The sequence below is a fragment of the Heloderma suspectum genome, chromosome 5 (assembly GCF_057233095.1).
Source record: "Heloderma suspectum isolate Gila_16-S chromosome 5, 16-S_ref, whole genome shotgun sequence".
NCBI lineage: Eukaryota > Metazoa > Chordata > Lepidosauria > Squamata > Helodermatidae > Heloderma > Heloderma suspectum.
Genome location: NC_139462.1, coordinates 234659688 through 234684545, shown reverse-complemented (window position 1 = coordinate 234684545; position 24858 = coordinate 234659688). Strand labels below are relative to the sequence as shown.

The 24858-nt window shown below is 49.8% G+C and overlaps 1 protein-coding gene across 1 annotated transcript in view; it reads left to right on the top strand.

The window, feature by feature from the left end:
* The first annotated feature begins 211 nt into the window (after positions 1–211).
* Positions 212–24858, top strand: part of NOS3 (nitric oxide synthase 3) — a 71274-nt gene continuing 46627 nt past the window's right edge. The window contains exons 1-10 of the mRNA XM_084859677.1: positions 212–317; positions 2785–2968; positions 6547–6649; positions 7149–7294; positions 18355–18517; positions 21454–21545; positions 21720–21861; positions 22590–22729; positions 23456–23630; positions 24718–24819. Of these exons, the coding sequence (XP_084715803.1) occupies positions 2859–2968; positions 6547–6649; positions 7149–7294; positions 18355–18517; positions 21454–21545; positions 21720–21861; positions 22590–22729; positions 23456–23630; positions 24718–24819 (1173 nt within the window). The 5' untranslated portion in view covers positions 212–317; positions 2785–2858. The remainder of the gene's footprint in view (positions 318–2784; positions 2969–6546; positions 6650–7148; positions 7295–18354; positions 18518–21453; positions 21546–21719; positions 21862–22589; positions 22730–23455; positions 23631–24717; positions 24820–24858) is intronic.

Below are 24858 nucleotides of genomic sequence, written 5' to 3'. Positions count from 1 at the left end.
CAGAGGCGGTTCCGCCAGCGCCAAGCGCCGCCGCCGCCATCTCGCCTCCTTCAGTGCGGGTTGTGCCTCCACGACACTAAGAGGCGGCGGCGGGAGGAACTGCGGAGCCGCTGCTGCAGGGTCGTGAGCAGTCAGGCCCTGGTCCCGTGAAAAGCCGGCGGGGCGGGGCGGGGCGGGGCGGCCAGGCCTTCTCCCTCCTCCTCCGGCTGGGGAGGCCGAAAGAGGTGCCGCCGAGGAAGGCCCGCGGGCAGGGGACCGAGACCCCCGGCCCTGGCCAGTGCCCGCCCTTGAGGGGGCTCGCGTACGGCGGGGATGAGGTTAGGGTTCCTCCCCAGCCCTTTCAGGCGATGCTGGACAGGGAGGGGGGAGGCCGGGTTCACGTAATTCAGCGAATTCCCCCTTTAAAACAGTGCGCGGAAACCTCAGCAGCCAGCTCCGCACCAGTCCAGTGCTGCTTGCTGAAAGCTGCCCTAAATATTTCAAGGCTTTTGTCGCATTCGAAACATGCTCACGCGGGGCTCTGTTGGGTCTCTACCAGCCAAATGGGCCGAGCTGGCGCCAGTTATTGGCACAAGGCCAGTTCATGAGAGCAACAGCTGGGGTGTGCAGTGAGAAAACCGGCCCTGCTCCGTGTTTCCAGTGGAAGGGAGCACAGAGCAGGTGGCAAAACAGCCTGCCCCAAGGGGACAGCTCAGGATGCGGTAAACGGCCAGAAGGGCAGAGGGGGCACCTTCCTTTTCCTCTTCCGCTCAGGCCTGGCCACCCGGCAGAAGCGGTGGTGCTGGGGCAGAGGAGCCAGTGGCAACCCCATTGGCACCTCCAATCGGCTTGGCTTTCCTGCTCCTCCCTAAAGTTCCACTTGTATCTCAGCCAGTGATGCACCCCCCTCCCAGCACAATGCCTGGGGCTCCCTTCCCTCCCTCCCTGTGTGTTGCCTTCAGCACTTCATGTGGTTCCTCCCAAGGCTGAGGAAGGAAGCAACAGCAGAAAGCAGAGGTGTGGTTTCCCGTCTCCAACACTCTGGGAAAAACAGGCAGCCAGTCCAAGGCTAGTGGGCCTGGAGAGGGGGCTTCCAAGATGCAGACCCTCCCCATATCCTGCAAGCACCACATGCAACACTGCCGCTTCAAACCCCCTGGCTTCCCACTCACAATCACTTGCACATCAGATCCTTTCCCGATGCACACAGGAAACGTTCTGGAAGACCCCCTGCTCCCCTCGCCGCATTTTTTTCTTTGTATGTTATTTTGAACATAAAATCAAACATAAACAAGATACACCACAACACATTCCCTAAAAACACAAAATATAAAGCAGGGTCAAAGCCTTATTTGAGATTTCTGTATTACGTATTTCTTAAGAATTTCCGTATTACTTACAGAAAGAGAGGAAAAAACCATACAGTCATACTTCTAGTTCCAGAAATTAACTAATAACTACTATTCTTATGTAAATGTATTGTTTTGTAGACTGAGTAGGCCTCTTGCAAAATAGGTTAATTTTGTAAGCTCTGCTATATTCCTAATTTAAAAACACACAATTTTCTAATACTAGGAGATTCAGCCGATTTCCAGTGCCATATTGTGAACCACCCAGAGAGCTCCAGCTATTGGGCAGTATAGAAATGTAATAAATAAGTAAAATATTGTAACTACCCTGCTGGTGTCACTTGAAGGGCAATAAAAGTATATTCAGGGTGTGTGTGTGAGTGACCCTTGTCCAGTACAAGTCCAGACAGAGTGTCTTTCTGTCACCACTGAGTCAGCACAGTGAGTGCCCAGATGCATCTGATAAGAAGTATTGTGCTTCCAGATAGACAACAGGGTGGGTGGGGGGAGGCATCTGGCTGATGGAGGCAGGAGGCAGGCGAATGAGCCACCTGTGGAACCTGGGACCCAAAGCGCCTGCTTCATGGTAAGGCCGGCCTTGATGAGAGGTAGTCAGTGTCAGTATGCCGCTGTTTAGAAAGAGGATCCTATGCCTTTGTTAGGGGTCCCAAGGGGCCCACAAACTGGTCTGAAAGCCCACAACACTTATCCCCAGTGCAATAATTGGAGGCTGTTTGGAGCTCCTGTGAGCTTCTAAAGGAAGTGTGGGATGGCAGTGTAAGAAACCCTGGGGAGGATCAGGCCCTTCCCAACCCAGGAGGGGGCTTAGGCCAGGCTGGGAGGAAGAGGCAGAGGCAATTTCAGCACAGACTAAACTGGTGTTAAGAAGGATGACCCATGCTGCCCAAATCTCCTTGCAGAAAAACTTGGAAGCCTTTTGTGGGATGGCCCCTCTGAAGTCAGATAGGGGGAAAACAGAAGTGCGAGGTCAAGATTCAAAATAAAATAACAATTTTTCTGTGGCATGAAAAATGTTCGCAGTGATAACCTGAGGATATGACACATCCATCTAGAGCCCAAGTCCAGGACTGAGCATCAAAGGAATACAGCAGGGAATCCGCATTCTCTCCCCTATCTACTCCCCTCCCATTTTGTCTTTACCTTCTCCAAAAAGACCCCTCCCCTTTCGCCATTCCTGGAAATTCTGCTTCTCTTCTGGTACCCTAGGTTTTTTGGCAGGATCTGATTCACCTCTCCCTGCCGTCCTCGGCCCATGGAAAAGGCTGTCTCACTCTGCTCTGGCTTTTGGAGGGAACCCAGCCCTGCTCCTGCCACCACCCACAGGGCCCTGCCACCGATTCCCATGGTGACTCCATCTCCTGATTGTGTGCTGGGCGGATGGGCAGGCAAAGTCATCATTCCACTCACCCCCCCTTCTGATTTCTTTTCTCGGCAGGCAGGAAGAAAGGCGAATTCCTGGCACTGTGCAGCTCCAGAGCCACACACAGCTGGGACACGCAGCGCTGAGCCATGGGGAACTTGCAGGGGGCCCTTTCCCAGTCCCACATGCGTGGCCGCAACCTGTGCTCTCGACAGCGGGCTTCGACATCAGAGGAAAGTGATCCCACCAATAAGAGCAGGTCAGAGCAATATGTGTGTGTGTATGGAGCTGCATTCCAGAGCCCTAGAGAATTGGCAAACTGGGATGGGAACCCCCAAATCCAGACAAGGAGAGAAAGGTGTACCTGTGTGTGTGTCTAGGAGTCTCCAGCAGGATTTGGACTTCTCTTTGAACAGCACAGTCCACCCACATGGACTGCTGCTGCTGCACATTGCGGTTTCAAGCGCAGCTTGCCACGCAGCTTGGGCAACCGGCTGCTCTTTGAGAAATGTCAGGGGACAGGCCGGCTGAGTAGCTCTACAGAGCTACTTCCGGGGGGTTTCTGGATGGTGACTTGAGTTGACCTTGGTATGTGCTCTAGATGGCAGAGGGACTGTCTGTGGTCACAAAATTAGCCAGTGGCAGACTTGGGAAAAGGTTTTAAAATGGCAGAAATGCCCGGTTTTCCTGGAACTATTCCCTGGAACAGTTGGATTCACAGACCTCACTGGGGTCCTTTCAGAGTTGGATACATCTGGTGGAGGGACCTTAGTGTAGTGCATACTTGGCATGTATAAGGGCCCAAGCTCAGTTCTTGGCATCTTCAGTTAGAAGGATCAGGGCACAGGTGATGGAGATAGACCCCTCTTTGCCTGAGACCCTGGAGAGCAGCTGCCAGTCAGAATACTGGGCAAGATGAACAGAGCGAGAGGCTGCAAGGACTGCTGAGCTGGGCTTTGCTACCCATAGCCTGTCCTGATCTCTCTAGGAACTTTCTCCCACATCAGCGTGGCCTGGGGAACCTTGCTTGTTTTTGGCCTTCCTTGGTGGCTTGGCTCACTTGCCTGACCCTTCTGGAGCTGCTTGCTCCATGAGCTCTTCTTGGAGTGCACCAGCTTGCTGTTCAGGTATTGCGCTTGGATCTGCTCTTCCTCCAAGGAAGGATTCCAAAATCCATACAGTGTAATACCTTTGTTAGGCCAGCTCAAAGATCACAAAAAATGTGCCAGCTTTCGAGGTCTCCAGATATCTTCATCAGGCAAGATATTACAAAAAACAGGTGGGGGTCGAGGAGGAATGGTGTGGGGAGAAGCTGACTAGATGTCATAGTCAGGATGTCTGCATGATCAGTCTTAAGGTGATATGGAGGAGGAGGGTTTGGGAACATGCAAATTGGGCTCTGGCAGGTGATGTGATGGTTTCAGGTTTCAGTGCCTGTAGGATGCCTGGGAACAAGAAGGTAGCAGACTAGTGTCGATCCTCCATTTCTGAAAATATAACATCTGGCTCTTAACTCAAAACTGTCTCCATCTTGGGCGAACCAGTCAGTTTCCTTGGTTGGGGGAAAACAGCAGTAGAGATCAAGTAGGCAGTCTTCATATGAACCATGCTAGATAGAAATTTATAGGCTGTGCAAGGAGGAAAAAAGGAGTCAAAAGAAGCCAAAATGGGTAGTTTTACCTAGTAGTTGGAGAAGATGAACCCTCTGAGAACAAAGGCCATGCTTCAGGAGGTGTAAAATCTTCTTCCTCCAGTGCACACTTCCGGTGTTGAACAGCTGAATTCAGTATTCTCCAAGTCATACAAAAGACAGTAAGAAAAATTCCAAGGAAGGAGTTACCATCCCATTTTATCCTCACAACAACCTTGTGAGGTAGGGTGGGCTAAGTGATAGTCACTTGCCCATAGGTCAAGTTACTGTCTACTTTTCTACATTAGCATGCACTGTAGTCTGGATTGAGCATGTTGTGCTGGGACAGATGTGCAGTCTTGCCTATGGAAAGGGGCTAGACTAGATTACCTTAGGGAGACTTCTAACGCTGTGCTTCTTTAACTCCAAGGGGGTGGCAAAGCACCCAGGAAAGCTTGGACTGGAGTTTTTGGGGCAGGAAGGGTGGTTCAGACCTTGCAGTGCCACCAGTATTCAGACCCTACCCATCAAAGCTGGTGGGGTGGGGTGGTTGCCGCAGGGAAGGGAGGGGCCTTGTCACAGGAGTCAGGTTTGCAGTTCATTTGTCTGCCATCATATCACTGTCTTGAAAGTGCACAGAATTTTTTTGTCCTTTGAATGGCTTGAACAGTCAACCCCCACCCTTTATTAATAATGTATTTGCACAAAAGATCTGGATTTACGAGTTTGGCCAGCTTTCTTCTTGGGCTGTAGGTATTTATGTTCATTTGCAGCTTGCCATTTTAAACTCTTCCTTTCTTATAGGTTTTACTATTTCTAAATTGTAGTATTCACTTTTTACTTAATTGTTTTGTTCTCATTTATGTTGTTTGACTTGATGTCATGTACTTTATTGTGCTGGGGGGTGGGGGCAAAGAGGCTTTTCCCCATGAAGTCTGTTGGGCAGAAGGAGTAATTTCAGAAGACGTTTTTCCTTTGTATTACAATTTACCAAAAAATTGGACTTTGGATTTAAAGGAGAACAAGACTTTCTGTAACACACGGTTGGGCATCAGCTGGCAGCTCCCCTTCCTTTCCCTCCTTGGGAATGGTGGTGCTGCAGCTCTCTTGGCCTAAATCCAGCCTGCTGGCCCCCCTGCCCCGTTCCTACTCTCTGGTGACCTTTAGGAAGCCGTGAGGAAGCGCCCCACTCCCTGTGCAGGTCCAGTCCGTTGGCTCTCCACCCAGCCACTCCGTTTCCTCCTCAGCCACCACTCCCATTCTGTAATGTGTGGTTTTCTAGCTCCTCCACTTCCTCTTTATCCCTTCCCAGACCCCAGGCAGGAATCCTGAGCCCCAGGCTCTTGTCTCGCATTTCCCATCCTGCAAAAGCAGGGCCCCAGCAGCTGCCTTTTGGCCCTTCACTCTCCCACCTTTCCTAGCCTGCAGGAAGGGTTCACTGGAGCGCAACCTGTTTGTGTTTCCAGACTGTCATTTGATGGAATAAAAAAGGAGACAGTACTTCTGAGCACATGTGGAGTGCTTCTACTCCCCCAGGATGTCATCACAGCCAAGCCCAACTGCCTGGAAATAGGAGGCAGCAGGGCCTCCATGCAGACTCGGGTCTCCTTGGCATTGCTGTGGTGCTCCTAGAACAGCCTTCCGCAACCTTTTGCCCTTCAGATATGTTGGCCTGCAACTCCCATCACCCCAGCCATGTCCAGTGACCATGCTGGCTGGGGTGGCGGGGGGGTGGCAGTTGTAGTCCAACTCATCTGGAGGGCGCCAAATTGGGGAGGGCTGCTCCAGAATGCCTCTCCAGCTCTTTCTCTTTCCCCAGCTGCCACCACCACCAGCTTCACTTCCCACTCTCTGCTTTTTTCTCCTTCTCATATGTCACTCAAGTGCCTGGCTGTTCCATCGGCCAGGACTTCACCTGCCTCCTGTCTCCCCAGTGCTCTGGCTCTGATTCTTAGCTGGACCTCGCAGCTTCCCTCTCGGCCACCTCCTCTCCCACCTCTGCCCTTGTGGCAACCTTGGGGCCCTTCTCTGACCCCTCACTCTGTGAATTGCTTGTTTCGTGGGCCCTGGGGTGCCACTTGCTTTGGGACATGGGGGAAGGCCACTGTTCGGGAGCATCATAGAAGGGCTGAATTGGTGGCAGGGTGGGGGGTGGCACACGTTGTTTCCAGCTGTCTGGGTTGATCTGCCTCTTACCTTTTCTCTAGTTGCCCAGCTGATCTCCCCATTGAACACCCCAAATACTCTCGGATCAAGAACTGGCAGACAGGCAGCATCCTGTATGACACCCTCAGTGCCCAAGCCGTACAGGTGAGGGAGTGGGCTGGGGCAGGGGCAGTGGGGCTTGTCATCCCTGGGCTTGTTCCTGTTCACTCCATCCACAGAAGGCTGGCTCGGGTAGCTGGGGCTGCTCACCTGTGCCAGCTGTTAAGAGTCCCCAAGAGGGAGATTGAGGCCGCCCCTTCCCGCTGCCTAGCCCCGTTACAAGCCAGGATCCACATGGCAGTTGGATCCTAACCCTCTGTAGCTTTGCAGTGCCCAGGATTCAAGGCGACACGCGAGTGCTTGTGGGCAGGGGACCCAAGCTGTGCCTTCCAATCTCTCTGGCTGACTGGCAGCGGAGCCGAGGCCTTGCACCACGCACTCCTTTGGGCGCTCCTTTGGCTGCTCCGGATTTGCAGGGCTTGTCAGAACGTCAGATGTGTGACTGGGAAGGAGAGTTAGCAGGTGCCTTGGGAGGAATGAGCCTTTGCCAGGAGGAGGCTGTGAGGTTTGCTTGCAGCTCCCTGTCCCCTCTCTCTGCCTGCAGGATGTGCCTTGCTGTGGGAAGCGCTGCATGGGCTCCGTCATGTTCCCCAAGCAGCTGTGTGCAGCTTCTGAGGGCCCACGACCCACGGAAGTGCTGCTTCCCTTGGCCCAGGACTTCGTCAACCTGTATTACAGCTCCATGAAACGGTGAGTATCAGAGGAGGATATCAGGGCTGTCCCAGCCCCAGTAGCATCAGGCAGGCAGTCAAAACTCCAGCAAAGCTGCACCCATGCCAAGTGGTTCAAAAACCCAGCGGAGTTTCTCTCATTAGCCCTGGTGGGGAACAGGAACTGAGTGAGCAGGAGGCAGTTAAGAGGCTGTTCAGCAGTGGGGGCCCTCAGTTACACAGAAAGTAACAAAATGGGCAGAAGCTGCAAGGAAGAAGCTACTGCTTAACGTTGCGGAAGACTTTTTCTGAACCGTACTTACTTCTGAGTAAACAGTGCAGAAGGATCTTGGCCGGGGGGATGCGCATTGACGTCACCATATAATTCCACTTCCAGCTAATTGTGGGAACGCAGTGATTCACCAGCACTAGAGGGCCATTTGGAATTCAAGGGCAGTCATCACCTCCATCCATAGGAACCAGCAATTCAGCCTTGTTTCAGCCCACCCTCTCTCCCAGGCCACTGTCTGGTTACTCTGATCTCCCCCCAACTCTATGTTTCTTAGATAACCATCTTGCTCTTTTGCATGACTGCTTATCCAGGATGAAAGAGATGTGAGTCAAGAGTCCCTTAACCTGGACAAGGGGAGTCCAAGGGTGATTATCTCTTGGATTACTCATGGGGCAAAGAGTGCTGCTGAGATGCTACTTGCTCACCAACTCAAATTCCAAGCATGAGTGACTGACTGTATCCACCCTGCCCACAAAAATTTTCTCCCCAGGGCTGTCTCTTGCCAGCAGGATCATGCCACATCTTTCCAAAACTTACTCCCAAGTAACATCTGTCTTGAAGTGATGAGTCTTCCCCAGAACTCACTGGAAAAAGGGCTAGCCCAGGACAATTTTGGTACCTGAGATGGAAAGTGTAAATGGCACCCCTCTTATTAATTAATAAGGGGGCAATCTACCAGGAAGATAGATAGCTGGAAGTCAAATCCTGTGCAAGGCTCAGCTAAATAAAATGCATCTTTTGCAACTCTTGTTCACTTCATTGGGGAACGTGCAGGAGAAGTGCCCCATGTGGACTGTGTCCCATGATGGCTTGATCTGTCTCTCATGTGGTCACCCTTAAATCTGCCAGCTGAGGCAGCCACCTCATCCCAGCTCATGCCAGGGCTGCCTCTGGCCTGGAGCAAATGCTTTGGAGGGTGCAACCCTTGACCCCCCCATCTGTTTTTACTCAAGCTCTTTTGTTCTCTGCAGGGTTTGTAACTTAATGCATGTTATCAGAGGGCTTTTCCTCTCTGAGCAGTTTCTTCCTGTCCCCTTAGAAGTCTCTGATGTCATGAATGATCTTTCTCTGCCCCCTCCTCCCCTTGCAAAAACATTCCGAGCACTCCTGAAAACTTTATCTCCCACAGAATGGAAACTTGTGTGCACGGTTCACAGCAGGGAGTATTGCGATGGCCACCCCAGCCCAAATCACATGAATCTGGCAGCAAATCCCCCTGGTTTAAGTCCATGTATATTGCTTTCAGTGAAGGGTTTGAAGACCAGCCTCTTGGTCTCTCTGAACTTTATTAGAAGAAGACGATGCAAGGTGACTTACAAAAGAATTAAGACATACAGCATTTAATCAGCTGCAACAATTATCCATTAAAACACAACCAACACATACAACACTTGAAACATCAGTGGCAACAGCAAGCAGCAAACTTCCACAGTTGTTACACAGTCTAGCTTTCAAATGATAAATAGTGAACATCAGAACAGTCCTCTGAAGCTGGATCAGACCCAAGGCCTCTCTAGTCCAGCCTCCTGCAGTCCACAGGGGCCTCCGGGAAGCCCACAAGCACCAGCCTTTCCCACTGTTGTTTCCCAGCAAGGGGTGTTGAGAGGCACAGTGTCTCTGATCCCAGAGGTCGCATAGAGCCTTCATGAGTGGCCACTGATAGCCGCCGCTGCCTCCTTTTCCCCATGAGTTGGTCTAATAAAGAAGTCAGGTGGCTTGTGCGTCTGGCCAGGGTTGCCTGCTCTCGAAGGCGGCTCTTCAGTGTTTTCACCTAGGCATTTCCTCAGCTCCACTTAAAAAGGTCATTTTAGCTGGAGGTGCCATGGCTGGAACAAACCTGGAATTTCCTCCTGCATACAAAGCGGATGCATATCCACTGAGCTGCGGTCCAGATCCAGAGGCACAGCCCCCTGCCTTCCTTCAAGAGTAGGCGTGTGGATTGATGAGCAGCTTTAGACCTGCAAGTAAGCTTGCAGCTAGCCAGCACGTCTCTGTTCATACTTCATTTATGCCAGAATTTTGGGGCTCATACAGACTGCCTTAGACAGGGCAAGAAGATAGAATGTGATGTCTAGGGTGCCTTGTGGACTTGGTTAGGAGAGTGGCAGGGTGAGAGTACTGGGGGTAGATATTGCCTCACCCATCAGGTACCCAGGAAGGACACAAGTCTGGGGGCTATGCTTATTCATTTCAAATATATCTTGCTTTTCAGGTATAAGCAACCTCTCAAAGCAGTTTACAGTAATGTAACAGCATGGGTCTTGTTAGTACTTAGAATCCTGCGGGGTGTCTCCACCAGCAGTTTACTCTGAGCTGGCTGCGTGTGGAGGTCGTTAGGGATAGATGATGTTGTGGCCACCCAGCAGCCACCCCGGAGCTTATCAGGGAAAACCAGATTTTCTGTGACTGCTTAAAGTCCGCTTCTTTTCCTTGAGTTGGGTTCTTCGCAGTGTAGCTGTTGTGTGCCCCAACTGCCGCGTTGACCTTGGGTATGCTAGCCCTGCCCAGGGGTGTGCCTTGACCCTGGTTAAGGGGTGTTTCCTCTCCCCTGTGTTTCCCAGCACAAACCAATTAGTGTCTGTTGTTGTTCAGTCGTTAAGTTGTGTCCGACTCTTCGTGACCCCATGGACAATAGCACGCCAGGCCTTCCTGTCCTCCGCTCTCTCCCAGAGTGTGCTCAAGTTCATATTCATTGCATTGGTGATGCTATCTAGCCATCTCATCCTCTGCTGTCCCCTTCTCCTTTTGTCTTCAGTCTTTCCCAGCATCAGAGTCTTTTCCAGGGAGTTTTCTCTTCGCATTAGGTGGCCAAAATATTTCAGCTTCAGCTTCAGTATCTGTTCTTCCAATGAGCACTCAGGGTTGATTTCCTTTAGGATTGACTGATTTGACCTCCTTGCAGTCCAGGGGACTCGTAAGAGTCTTCTCCAGCACCACAGTTCGAAAGCATCGATTCTTTGGCGCTCAGCCTTCCTAATAGTCCAGCTCTCACAGCCATACGTTACTACTGAGAAAACCATAGCTTTGATTAGACGGACCTTTGTTGGCAAGGTGATGTCTCTGCTTCTTACTATGCTGTCTAGGTTTGCCATAGCTTTCCTCCCAAGGAGCAAGTGTCTTTTAATTTCATGGCTACAGTCACCATCTGCGGTGATCTTGGAGCCCAAGAAAATAAAATCTGTCCCTGCTTCCATTTCTTCCCCTTCTATATGGCAGGAAGTGATGGGGCCAGATGCCATGGTCTTCGTTTTGTTAATGTTGAGTTTCAAACCAGCTTTTGCACTCTCCTCTTTCACCCTCAACAAGAAGCTCTTTAGAAGTAAATCCCATTGTGCTCAATGAGGCTTGCGCACATCAGAATTTACAGTGATCTCCCTGAATTGAAATACAGATTTTAAAGCACGGATTCCCTGAAGCTTGGAAAGCGCTGGCTGGGTTTATTGCCTTAGGAAGCAGCTACTTCACACCTTCGTTATAGAGGTCCTGTGGTTAGAAAGGCAGCTGGTTTCTCATCCCTGTGTCCGCCCCCCTTTCCAAGCACAAGCATATGTGTGTCTACTCAGAAGTAACTCCCATTGTGCTCAGTGAGGCTTGTTCCTGAAATGCAGGTGTGTCTGGAGTTTCAGGGGAAAGGAGAAAGGGGGGAGAGCGGGAGGGGAGCCTCTCTTATTGAGTGAGCAGACCCTGCCAGTCAGATGATGGTCACTCCAACCCCCAACCCCACCAGGAAGTATGTTCTGTGAAGCAAGTTTTACTGGTGTGGAGCACTTGCTCGTGGAGCCCCGCATGGACCAAAGTGCAGCAAACCTGATTCCTTAAAAAAAAATCCAATACTCCTCCATTTGCTTCTCCTTCCGTTGTAGTGGAGACACGGTCCAAGTCTTAGATGAGTCCTTTTACTTCCTAGCCCTCTGCAGTGGATTCTGCAAGATTCTTGTTTGCCCAGTTAGGATTCTGGGGTACCATTTTGCACTTTTTAATCTTCATGTCATATGGATGTCCCCAGTTAATGCCCTGCCCCCTCCCAGCGGGGTTAGAGGTCCAGGACAGCTTTTGTTGGTTCAGTTTTGCTAGAGATACCCCACATCTCTTTGAAAAATCTCTTGGCCTGCAGGCTGAGAAGGAAGGATGAATTGGCTACTACCATCTTAGACATTGCCCTTTCCAAAGCGGAATCAGCGTTTTGCTTGGTGGGAAGGGTATCTGTATCCATATTCAAACAAACAACTCACCCTCTTCCTCAACGCACACCCACAGCTCCATGCATCTGAGTTCTAGGAAAAGCCCTGTGCAGTATATCTGGGAAGCCCTCTAAGGCAAATCCTTGTACATTTCATGTGGCTATCCAGCCAAAGGTGTTGGATGGGCTCCTTGGAGACCTCCTGCATGTGGACGTTCTGGGCAGGATGTTAAGAATATAACAGGTGCCATGCTGGATCAGACCAAAATCCATCTAGTCTAGCATTCTGTCCACACAGTGGCCAACCAGCTGCCCATGGGAAATCCACAAGCAGGACATGAGTGTAACACCCTCCCACTCATTTTCCTCAGCAATGGGTGTACATAGGCATATTGCCTCTGATACTGGAGGTAGCATGTAGCCATCAGGACTAGTAGCCATTGATAGCCTTCTCCTCCATGAATTTGTCCAAGTCCCTTTTGAAGCCATCCAAATTGGGGGCCATCACTACATCTTGTAGTAGTAAATTCCATAGTTTAACTATGCACTGTGTGAAGAAGTACTTCCTTTTATCTGTCCTGAATTTCCCACCACTCAGCTTCATGGGATGACCCCATTTGGTTTCTGGTATTATGAGAGAGGGAGAAAAATGTTTCCCTACCCACTTTCTCCACACCATGCATAATTTTGTACACTTCTATCATATCTCCCCTTACCTTTCTTCAGAGCTGAACAGTCCCAGCTGCTGTGACTTCTTCTTGTAGGGGAGTTGCTCCAGCCCTTGGATCAATTTAGTTGCCCTTTTCTAACTTTTTCCAACTGTTTTTTAGGTGTGGTGACCAGAATTGTACGCCATATTCCAGGTGTGGTTGCACCATAGTTTTGTATAAGGGGAGTATGATCTTGACAGTTTTATTTTCGATTTCTTTCCTAAACTTGCCTAACATGGAATTTGCCTTTTTCACAGCAGCCACACGTTGTGTCACCGGGTTCATCAAACTGTCCTCCACAACCCCAAGATCTCTTTCTTGGTCAGCCACTGCTAGCTCACATCCCATTAGCTTATATACGAAGCTGGGAGTTTTTTTGCCCCAACCTGCATCACATTTATTTACTTACTTACTTACAATGTTTATATACCGCTCCACATCAGAAGATTTCGGAGCAGTGAACAACATGGTAAAAGAATAAAACAGCAGGTTAAAAGAGTTAAAACATTTTTTAATGTTTTACAGTTGCTTACATTGAACCGCATGTGCCATTTGAATGCCCATTCTCCCAGTATGGAGAGATCCTTTTGGAGCTCCTCACAATCTCTTTTTGTTTAAATAACAAAATAATTTGGTGTCATTGGCAAACTTGGCTTCTTCACTGCTCACTCCTAATTCCAGATCATTTATGAATAAGTTGAAAAGCATTGGTCCCAATACGGATCCCTGAGGGACCCCACTGTTTACATCCCTCCATTGGGAGAAATTACCATTTATTCCTACTCTCTGCTTTCTGTTCTTTAGCCAGTTACTGATCCATAAGAGGACCTCTCCTCTTATTCCATGATTGCTAAGTTTGCTCAGGAGTCTTTGGTGAAGGACTTTGTCAAAAGCCTTTTTGAATCATAGAATCATAGAATAGTAGGATTGGAAGGAGCCTATAACACCATCGAGTCCAATCCACTGTTCAATGCAGGAATCTAAGTCAAAGCATCCCTGACAGATGGCTGTCCATCCTCCTCTTGAATGCCTCCAGTGTGGGAGAGCCCACCACCTCTCTAGGGAATAGGTTCCATTGTCATCCTGCTCTAACAGTCAGGAAGTTTTTCCTGATGTTCAGCCGGAATCTGGCTTCCTGTAACTTGAGCCCATTATTCTGGGATGATTGAGAAGAGATGCTGGCCTTCCTCTCTGTGACAACCTTTCAAGGACTTGAAGAGCGCTATCATATCTCCCCTCAGTCTTCTCTTCCCAAGGCTAAACATGCCCAGTTCTTTCAGTCTCTCTTCATAGGGCTTTGTTTGCAGTCCCCTGATCATCTTCATTGCCCTCCTCTGAACCCCCTCCAGCTTGTCTGCATCCTTCTTAAAGTGTGGTGCCCAGAACTGGACACAGTACTCCGTTCTTGTTCAGTCGTTAAGTCGTGTCCGACTCTTCGTGACCCCATGGACCATAGCACGCCAGGCCTTCCTGTCCTCTGCTCTCTCCTGGAGCGTGCTCAAGTTCATATTCATTGCATCCGTGATGCTATCTAGCCATCTCATCCTCCGCTGTCCCCTTCTCCTTTTGCCATCAGTCTTTCCCAGCATCAGGGTCTTTTCCAGTGAGTTTTCTTCGCATTAGGTGGCCAAAATATTTGAGCTTCAGCATCTGTCCTTCCAAAGAGCAGTCAGGGTTGACTTCCTTTAGGATTGACTGTCAATCCTAAAGGAAAATCTGTCACTGCTTCCATTTCTTCCCCTTCTATATGCCAGGAAGTGATGGGGCCAGATGCCATGATCTGAGTTTTTTTAATGTTGAGTTTCAAACCAGCTTTTGCACTCTCCTCTTTCACCCTAAACAAGAGGCTCTTTAGATCCTCTTCGCTTTCTGCCATTAAGGTGGTATCATCTGTGTATCTGAGGTTGATAATTGTCCCAGCAATCTTAATTCCAACCTGTGATTCATCCAACCCGGCGTTTCTCATGATGTACTCTGCATATAAGTTAAATAAGCAGGGCGACAATATGCAGCCTTGTCGTACTCCTTTCCCAATTTTGAACCAGTCGGTTGTTCCATGTCCGATTCTTACTGTTGCTTCTTGACCCTGGTACAGGTTTCTCAGGAGACAGGTAAGGTGGTCTGGTACTCCCATCTCTATCATGGCTATCAGGGACATTAAGATCTTTCCAAGAACCTTCTCGCTTGTAGTATTGTTGAGCCAAGTATCCCCCATCTTGTAAGTGTGCATTTGGTTTCTTTTTCCTAGGTGCAGAACTTGGCATTGATCCCTATTCAGTGACATTCTGTTGTTTTCTGCCCAGCGCTCCAACCGATCACCTTGAATTTTGTTTCTGTCTTCCAAAGTATTAACTATCCCACCCAATTTTGTGTAATCTGCAAATCTGATCAGCATTCCCTGCACCTTCTCCTCCAAGTCATTAATAACAATGTTGAAAAGCACTGGGCCCAGGACTGAGCCCTGCGGTATCCCGCTCATTACCTCTCTCCAGTTTGAGAAGATCCCATTGATAATCACTCATTGAGTCCAATTCTGTAGCCAGCTGTGGATCCACCGGATCATTGCTTCATCTAGCTGACTTTGAGCTAGTTTGCTCATCAGGAGATCATGGGGCACTTTGTCGAAAGCTTTTGCTGAAGTCGAGGTATATTATGTCCACAGCATTCCCACAGTCCACAAAGGTGGTTACCTGGTCCAAAAATGAGATCAGATTCATCTGGCAGGACTTGTTCTTGACAAATCCATGTTTGCTTTGAGGAATCACTGCATTGTTTTCAAGGTGCTTCCAGATGGATTGCTTTATCATCTGCTCCAGGATTTTCCCAGGGATTGATGTCAGACTGACTGGTCTGCAGTTCCCAGGTTCCTCCTTTTTGCCCTTTTTGAAGATAGTGCCAACATTAGCCCTCCTCCAGTCATCTGGCACTTCACCCGTCCTCCATGATTTCACAAAGAGAATAGACTGGTTCTGAAAGTTCTTCTGCCAGTTCCTTTATTACTCTAGAATGCAGTTCATCTGGCCCTGGAGATTTGAACTCATTCCAAGTAATTAGGTGTTCCTTGACCATATGCTTATCGATCTCAAGCTGCAATCCTGCCCCTTTAGCTGTACTTCGCCTTTGCCAGTGGGGTCATAGACCCTCTTTCGGGAGAAGATTGAGCCAAAGTAGGAACTGAACACTTCTGCCTTTTCCTTGTCATCTGTTATCGTTTTGCCATCCTTATTTAATAGCTGAACCACCATTTCTTTCCTCTTTCTTTTACTATGCACGTAGCTGAATAAAGCCTTTTTGTTGCTTTTAGCCTCCCTTGCTAACCTCAGCTTGTTCTCAACTTTAGCCTTCCTGACACCATCCCTGCAATTCTGTGCTACCTACCTGTACTCTTCCTTTGTTACTTGGCCTTCCTTCCACTTCCTATATGTGTCCTTTTTTGTTTTCGGGTCATCTCTAAGCTTTTTGTGAATTTACATTGGCTTCTTCTGTTGTCTTCTACCTTTTCTTCTTGTTGGAATTGTTTGTAATGGTGCCTTGAGAATTTCCTTTTTAAAAAACTCCTATCCGTCTTGGACTCCTTTTCTCATTAGAGTTGCTTGCCATGGGACCTTACTGATCATTGTTCTGAGTTTATTAAAATCAGCTTTCCTAAAATCCAGGGTACGCTTTTGGCTACACTTGGCTTTTGCTTCCTTTAGAACCAAGAACTGAAGTACAACATGGTCGCTTTCCCCCAGAGTTCCCATAACTGCTACTTTATCCACTAAGTCATCTCTGTTGGTTAGGATCAAGTCAAGGATAGCCGATCCTCTAGTTCCTTCCTCTACCTTCTGTAGGGGGAAATTATCAGCAACACAAGTCAGGAATCTCTTGGAAGGGCCATGTTTTGCAGAATTTTTCTCCCGACAAACATTGGGGAAATTGAAGTCCCGCATTACTAGTACATCATGCTTCCTTGAAACACTGGCTATTTGCTTTTCAAAAGTTTCATCCTTGTCTTCTCCTTGATTGTGTGGCTGGAGTCGGTAGTAGACTCTGACCACCATGTTCCTTTTATTCTTTGCTCCATTTATTTTAGCCCAGATGCTCTCGATGGGGCTACCAAGTTCATCCTCCTTCTTTTTGAACAAGTTATATCCTTCAGTTGCTGTATTCCAGTCATGGGAGTCATCCCACCAAGTTTCAGTTACACTTGTCAAGTAATAATTTCCCTCCTGCATTAAGAGTTCAAATTCGTTCTGTTTGTTTCCCAAACTCTGGGTGTTAGTGTATAGACATCAAAGACCATGTACTTTATAGTCTGGCTTTCTTCCTACATGTGTCTGAAGACTATTATTGGGTACTATTAGAGTTGTTCTCTCCGTCGTGGTGCATGAGCCTTCATCCATTGTTACCCCCAACTTTACATCTCCCTCCCCTGTCGGATTCAGTTTAAAGCCCTTCTGATGAAGTTCTTCATGCTGTGGCCAAACACATTCTTCCCATCCTTTGTGGGGTGCAACCCGTCCCTAGCCAACAGCCCATCTTCCAGGAAGTATAGCCCGTGGTCCCAGAATCCAAATCTCTCGCGTCGGCACCGCCTTCGCAGCCAGTCATTCACCCGGAATATTTTTCGTTCCCTTTCTATCCCTCTTCTAACTACTGGAAGGATGGATGAGAAAACTATCTGGCTCCCAAAGTTCTTGAGTTTCCTTCCCAGAGTTTCAAAGTCTGAAGTGATTTCTTCGTAGCTGCGCTTGGCGGTATCATTTGTTCCCACATGGATGAGCAGAAAGGGATACCTGTCAGTGGGCTTTATGAGTGCAGGCAACCCTTCAATCACGTCTCTAATCTGTCCTCCTGGGAGACAGCATACCTGGCAGGTCCATGGGTCTTCGCAACATACTTGGGTTTCGATCCCACGCAGCAAGGAGTCTGTCACTCCTCCTCCTCCTCTTGTTGTTGTAGGCCTTGGTTTTATCGCTTCTCCTTGGCTGACCTTCAGCCTCTTGCTCAGTCTCATGCAGGTTCTCTTGTAGTTCTTCCTCTGCAGGCTGTCCTCCAGTCTCATCCTTAGGTCCATGGAAACAGTTCCACAGCTCCACTGCTTCCACTGGTGTAGAGTGGCGTCTAGTTCTTCTTCTCCTAACTGTCACCCTTTTCCAAGGAGCATCCCCTACTTCATTTTTCCTCATCTCCGCATTTTCCTCTTCTGCCTCTTCTAGCTTCTGTTCTTCACTTAGCTGCTGCAGTTCCACTGTTCTGTCCAAGAACTCTTCGTGTTCTCTTATTCCCTGGAGGGTTGACACTCGCCGCTCCAGTCCTCTTACTTTTTCTTTGAGCAGCGTGATCAAGTTGCACTTGTTGCAGGTGTAGGCCATGTTCTCAGGCAAGAAAACAAACATTGCACACACCTTGCAGGTCACCACCACTGGAGAGTCTTTTCCTTCCATAGTCTCTATTCCCTTTATGTTTCTAGCTTTCTGATTGTAGTGGGATAGCCTGTGCTTAGTCCTCTGTTCACTGGAGGTTAATAACACAGGCCCACTGGGATGGAAGTGTGTGTTACAAGAAAAAGAAATTAAAAAAAAGAAAAAAATGTTAAAAAATATTAGGGGCCTCCCCCTTGACCTCCCCTGGCCAACTCCTGTTTGCTCGCCATGTTTGCTCGCTCTGATCGCTCACTCTCTGAGAGCTTGCTTCCTTGCATAGCCCCTAGACCAGCTGGAGCAGCTTCCTCTGCTCAGCTCAGCTAGGAAACAGGAAACTGACTGAAACTTCCTGCCCACACAGCTTCTGGGAGTCCTCAGGCCACACCCCCTCAGTTCAGTTGGAGCTCTCAGGAGCACATGGTGAGCACATGGAAGCCTGATTAACCATGCCCACTGATCTCCCTGTCCACATGTTTATCTGTCGCATCTGACCAAGCCATTTCTCCTCAGCTTGGACTCTCAGGCCCATGTGCAACGTCTGCAGGAAGTGGAGCGGCAGATTGCAGAGACCGGGACCTACCAGCTGCTGGAGGCTGAACTGATCTTTGGAGCCAAGCATGCCTGGCGTAATGCGGCACGCTGCCTGGGCCGAATCCAGTGGAACAAGCTACAGGTGCATAATTGGAGTTGAGGCAGGGCTCCGTGTCCTCTGCACTGTCCTACGGATCTGAGAGCCCCCAGATCATAACTATGGATTGCTAGTGTGACTTGTTCAGCCTTTCATACCTCTCTTCATCCCTTCCTGCCCCTCCAGTCCATAGGTCCTGCAAGTGGTTTGTTCCCCATTGCTATCCAGTCTCCCTGGTACCTCTGCCCTTCATCTCCCCTGGCTTCCAGCCCCCTCCACCATTTCACCCCCACCTCCATTTCCCCATTTGCCACTCAAAGCAGCCATACGGTTTTGACATTTGGAGAGGTGTGCCCTTGCAGCATCTTCTTCAATATTGTAAGGGTTCCTGATGCACAGCTCTGCTAGGTCTGCTTGCCTTGTGCTCAGGGCATGTCCACTGGGGGTTCTTTGCCACGATCTGCCTCTGCCTCTCGCTGTGCTTCTTTGCTTTCCCATTTCTCCAGTCCGTGGTCTCCCTGCTTCCCTAGCATCCACGCTGCCGCCTCCCACCAACATCACTTATTCCTGATCACTGTAAGAGATGTTGGTCTAGCCAAACTGAGCTTGCACTTCGGTCAGTCTTTGCTAGGTCTTGAGGGGCAACTTAAAAAGAGGAGAGGAAAGAACAATGCTGAACAAGCTGGAGTTAGTAGGCAGTTCCCCGTTCCTTATTTGTGTGAAACTTCTAAAAAGAGCTCAATCAGTAAACCGAATAAGGACCTAGAATCATAGAATCTTCCATTGAAGATGGGCTGTTGGCAAGGGATGGGTTGCACCTCACAAAGGATGGGAAGAATGTGTTTGGCCACAGCATGAAGAACTTCATCAGGAGGTGATGCTCTGACTTGGATTCCAGCATTGAGCAGGGGGTTGGACTCGTTGGCCTTGTAGGCCCCTTCCAACCCTACTATTCTATGATTCTATGAATTCATATGTTTCATAGACTCATAGAATAATAGGGGTGGAAGTGGCCTACAAGGCCATCGAGTCCAACCCCCTGCTCAATGCAGGAATCCAAGTCAGAGCATCCCTGACAGATGGCTGTCCAGCCTCATCTTGAATGCCTCCAGTGTGGGAGAGCCCACCACCTCCCTAGGAAATTGGTTCCATTGTCGTATTGCTCTAACAGTCAGGAATTTTTTCCTGATGTTCAGCCGGAATCTGGCTTCCTGTCACTTGAGCCCATTATTCCGTGTCCTGCACTCTGGGATGAACAAGAAGAGATCCTGGCCTTCTTCTCTGTGACAACCTTTCAGGTACTTGAAGAGTGCTATCCTATCTCCCCTCAGTCTTCTCTTCTCAAGGCTAAACATGCCCAGTTCTTTCCGTCTCTCTTCATAGGGCTTTGTTTCCAGTCCCCTGATCATCTTTGTTGCCCTCCTCTGACCCCCCCCAGTTTGTCTGCATCCTTCTTAAAGTGTGGTGCCCAGAACTAGACACAGTACTCCAGATGAGGCCTAACCAGTGCTGAGTAGAGGGGAACTAGTACTTCCCGGGATTTGGAAGCTATGCTTCTATGAATGCAGCCCAAAATAGCATTTGCCTTTTTTGCAGCCACATCACCTTGTTGGCTCATATTCAGCTTGTGATCGACAACAATTCCAAGATCTTTCTTGCGTGTAGTGTGGTTGAGCCATGTATCCCCCATCTTGTAACTGTGCATTTGGTTTCTTTTTCCTAGGTGCAGAACTTGGCATTGATCCCTATTCAATGTCATTCTGTTGTTTTCTGCCCAGCGCTCCAGTCTATCCAGATCACTTTGAATTTTGTTTCTGTCTTCCAGGGTATTAGGTATCCCACCCAATTTTGTGTCATCTGCCAATTTGATCAGCATTCCCTGCACCTCCTTCTCCAAGTCATTAATACAAATGTTGAAGAGCACTGGGCCCAGGACTGAGCCCCGCGGTACCCCACTCGTTACCTCTCCCCAGTTTGAGAAGGTCCCATTGATAAGCACTCTTTGAGTCCGATTCTGTAGCCAACTGTGGATCCACTGGATCGTTGTTTCATCTAGCCCACTTTGAGCTAGTTTGCTCATCAGGAGATCATGGGGCACTTTGTCGAAAGCTTTGCTGAAGTTGAGGTATATGATGTCTACAGCATTCCCATGGTCTACAAGGGAGGTGACTTGATCAAAAAATGAGATTAGATTTGTCTGGCAGGACTTGTTTTTGTTTAAGTGTCCTTGCACCTCAAAATTAGCTTAGGGCTACCTTATACCCTATAACTCTGTGACTGGGAGACTCTCCCCATGAAGATAAACAAGAATTCTCTCCAGTCAAAACACTCATTTATATGCAAAACACATTGATGCATGATGACCTCAGATAACAATGACAAATAAAGAACAGGTCCTCTGCTTCCTAAATTAAGCTTTGGGCCACTTCAGATCATGCACCTACGCACCCAGCCGAGTGTCTTCTGCAAGATGGCACTGAGTCCAGTCTGGCCCAAAGCTTTCTGTGTGTGCAGGGCACTACCAAGCATGCTGCCCTATGAAAGTACTTGAAAGAAATACATTAAAAAGAATAAGGAGCTGGTGCTTGCTGTGCGTTGGGCCATGCCAGATCTCTCCCCTGCATGTCCAGCGGAGTGTCCTCTGCAAGATGGCAATGAGTCCAGCCCAGTCTGCGAGCAGAGAAAAATTAGTCAGAAAGCTTTGGGTTGGATGGGACTCCTTGTGGAAGTTTCACACAAATAAGGTGCAGGGATCTAGCAACCACCTTCCTCGTCATGAGGGACAAGGCTTTAGCGGTGGGGAAGGGGAGGGTGTTTGGGGCATAAGGAGCAGTGTAGCAGAAAGCACAGTGATGGAGCTGGGAGAAGGAGGCAACAGAGGGATCCAGCAGGAAGGGATCCCTCCCAGCAGCGTGCCTTGGCTGCCCCACTGTGCCAGGCACTTGGGCCTTGACCTCGTGGTCTTCCCCATCCCCTTTTAGGTGTTTGATGCTCGAGACTGCGCAAGTGCCCAGGAAATGTTCACGTCTGTGTGCACCCACATCAATTATGCAACCAACCGTGGCAACCTCCGGTGAGTACTGCCGTGCCCTTCCTCCCGGCACTCCTTTAGCTTTACTGCATGCAGCTGGGATGACCTGAGCATGAGGGTCTCTGAGGGCTGCTGCACTGCCATGTTGGTGGAGTAGCCATGATGGCCCATCCTGCATTTCTCAGGCCCACGCTCCTGTTTGTTTTCTTCTGCCAGGTCAGCCATCACCATTTTCCCAAAGCGGATTGCAGGCCGTGGCGACTTCCGCATCTGGAACCAGCAGTTGATCCGCTATGCTGGTTACAAGCAGCCAGATGGCACCATCCTGGGAGACCCAGCCAACGTGGAGATCACAGAAGTGAGAAGCAGCCTGCCCATAAGGAAAATGTGCACCCCAACAGCCCCCGCCCCTGGCCGGCACTTGGGGCTCACCCACCCACTGGAGCCTTGAAGCTTTGTGCCTGTTGCTGTGATTCGTTGTTTATTTGTTCTTTGTGTATTCACAAGCACGCCCCTGTGTCCTTTCCACCTGGCATGACCTTGTTGGTAATGTGCTGATGTTCTTTTTTTTTTTGAACCTCCATCCCAAGGTTGGCTCCCAACCCCAGCTGTCTTCACTCATAGCATGAGTGAGCAGCGAGGGAGAGGGAGTGGAAACTGAAGGACCTTCCCCTACCCCAGGCTGGCCTCCCTCCCTCCTGCCATAAAGAGAACTGTTAAGCCACCTCCAAGCAGCGGAGCATGGCAAAATGTGCACATAATGCCTTGCTGACTTCTGAAACAGGACAGCACTCTGCGGGCCCTTTGGGGGAATCCACAGGCCACCTTTAGACTGCACCACTCCCTCTGGAAGGCCTTCTTGTCTTAGGCTGTACTGCCCATGAAGGGTCTTGCCACAATAAATGTGGGGGCCTTTCTGGGTTCTTCACAGGTAACTCTGCAAGAGCAAGCTAAGCCCCCTGTGGATGGCTGTCTGTGCAGATTAAGGGTCGCTCAGGGATGTCCTAACTGCAAGGGGATCTCCTGCCCAATTTCCCCCCCCTAGTTGGGGTCTCCCCCCACACTAATCTGTTTTTCCCCCACCAGCTCTGCATTCAGTATGGCTGGCAACCCCCTTATGGGCGCTTTGATGTGCTCCCCCTGCTGCTGCAGGCCCCTGATGAGGACCCAGAAGTTTTCCCCCTGCTCCCAGAACTGATCCTGGAGGTGCCCATCAGCCACCCCACGTGAGTGTACAGTGCTGGGTGAAGCTGGGGTGCAGGGGTGGGACTGGATGCAACTCCTGACCTGCTCCCCTCGGGGCCATCCCTGATCTTGCCAGGCACAGTAGTCGCCTTGCATGCTGTCTCCTCCTGCCTGGTTCCTTCCACAAGGCAGCAGGAAACACCATAGCTGAGATGACGCAGCTGGCAGGCCCTGTGAGCAGTAGAGAATGGTGCAGGGGCATGCAAATGGTCTTTCTGGACCCAGCAGAGGCCATCCAGATGCTCCTAGGAAGGAGGTGTGATCAGCATCCCTGCCTGTTGTTTGTGACAATTGTGGGTGGAGGGAGAATTAACAGGAGAGGCATGAGGCAGGGACTGGGAATTGGAGCAGGCTTAATGGGATAGGTGTGACCCACAGGCAACCTATTCTAGAAGTCGGGTCTGTGGAAAGTGGGTTTTAGAGCAGGGAGGAAATCAGGACTCTTGGTAGTCATGGGAGGAAGTATGATATGAAGCGGCCTTCTGTGAAATCAGCCTGGTGGCTCCTTTTGGCTGACTGGCAGTAGCTCCCTACAGTCTGTTGCAGCAGCTTGGGATCTCTGAAGCTGAAGTGCTTCCAGGGACTGAACCAGGGACTATGGCATGCAAAGCAGATGCTCAGCCACTAAGTTACGGGGAGGGCTCTGGGCTCCACCTGCTCTCTCCTTGCAGGCTCGTTCACACGTTACATTCCCATTGCTGCTACAGGCTGAAATGTTTTGAGGAGTTGAACCTACGCTGGTATGCACTACCTGCTGTTGCTAACATGCTGCTGGAAATTGGGGGGCTGGAGTTCCCAGCGGCCCCCTTCAGTGGCTGGTATGTAGGCTGTGAGATCGGCATGAGGAACTTCTGTGACACCCAGCGCTACAATTTGTTGCAGGTAGAGAGATCTGTGAAATGGACCCCTCTCCGCTATAGTGGCACTGATGCCAAGGGATGCCACGCTGCTCCCACTTCTCAGGGCTTCCATAGCTCCTGCCCTCCTCCTGACAGTCCAACATGCTGCCCACCTGGGACTTCTGTGGGGTCCTTGGCCCGGTCCCCAAACCACTCAGTCTTAAGTAATGTATAATAGAGAATGTGCATCTGACTAAATGAATTAACAGGTGCAAATGAGGAAAGCCCTCTTGTCTCTAAAGGGTGCATGAACTATTTCATGTCAGAAGCTCCCAGAGCTTAGCCCCTGAACCTTTTTCCATTGCTGAGTTCCTTCTTGAAGTAGCAATAAGGAGTTGCACTGGTTACCAGTTGTTTTCCGGGCCAAATTCAAGGTGTTGGTTTTGACCTTTAAAACCCTGTATGGTTCCGGCCCAGCCTATCTTAAGGAGCGCCTCCAGCAGCACCAGACAGGCCGCTTAACAAGATCAGCCTTGGATGGCCTTCTCTCTGTCCCATCAGCCAGGACAGCTAGACTGGTGGGGACGAGGGAGAGGGCCTTTTCTGTGGTGGCCCCCATTCTGTGGAACTCCCTCCCTAGGGAACTCCGCCATGCCCCCTCTTTAATGAGCTTCCGTCGTGCATTAAAAACGTGGTTGTTCAGGCAGGCATTTGGAGTGGGTTAGGGTATTTTAGAAAATGTTTTTACTGTAGAATTTTATTGTTTTAAACTGTTTTATTGTATGTTGTACATCGCCCAGAGTGGCTGGGTGACCAGCCAGATGGGCGATTAATAAATTTAATAATAATAATAATAAGGGAGAACGAGCCATTGTCCATCTGCAGAAAGTCTTCCCTAAAAGCAGTTCTCACCAATGGGGAAAGCGTTGTGCCTGGCTGATATCAGTGCAGCCTCCCAGCCCCCCTCCTCCCCCGAAAAGCCCACAGCAGGGTGGGGACCTGGGCCTTCTGCGTGGGAAAGTGGTGCCTCTGGGTCTGTTCCAGTAGCCTCCATCCCCGTGACTTCCTGTGCAGTCAGAATAGGGGTTCTGCAGCTCCCCCAGCAGCAGCACCAACAGTGTGTCTTGCAGGAGGTGGCCGAGCGCATGGGGCTGGACACTCAGACTACCTCGTCCCTCTGGAAGGACAGGGCGGCAGTGGAGATCAACGTGGCTGTCTTGCACAGTTTCCAGGTGGTGTTGCGGGCAGGGCTGGGGGGTGAGTCAGTGAGT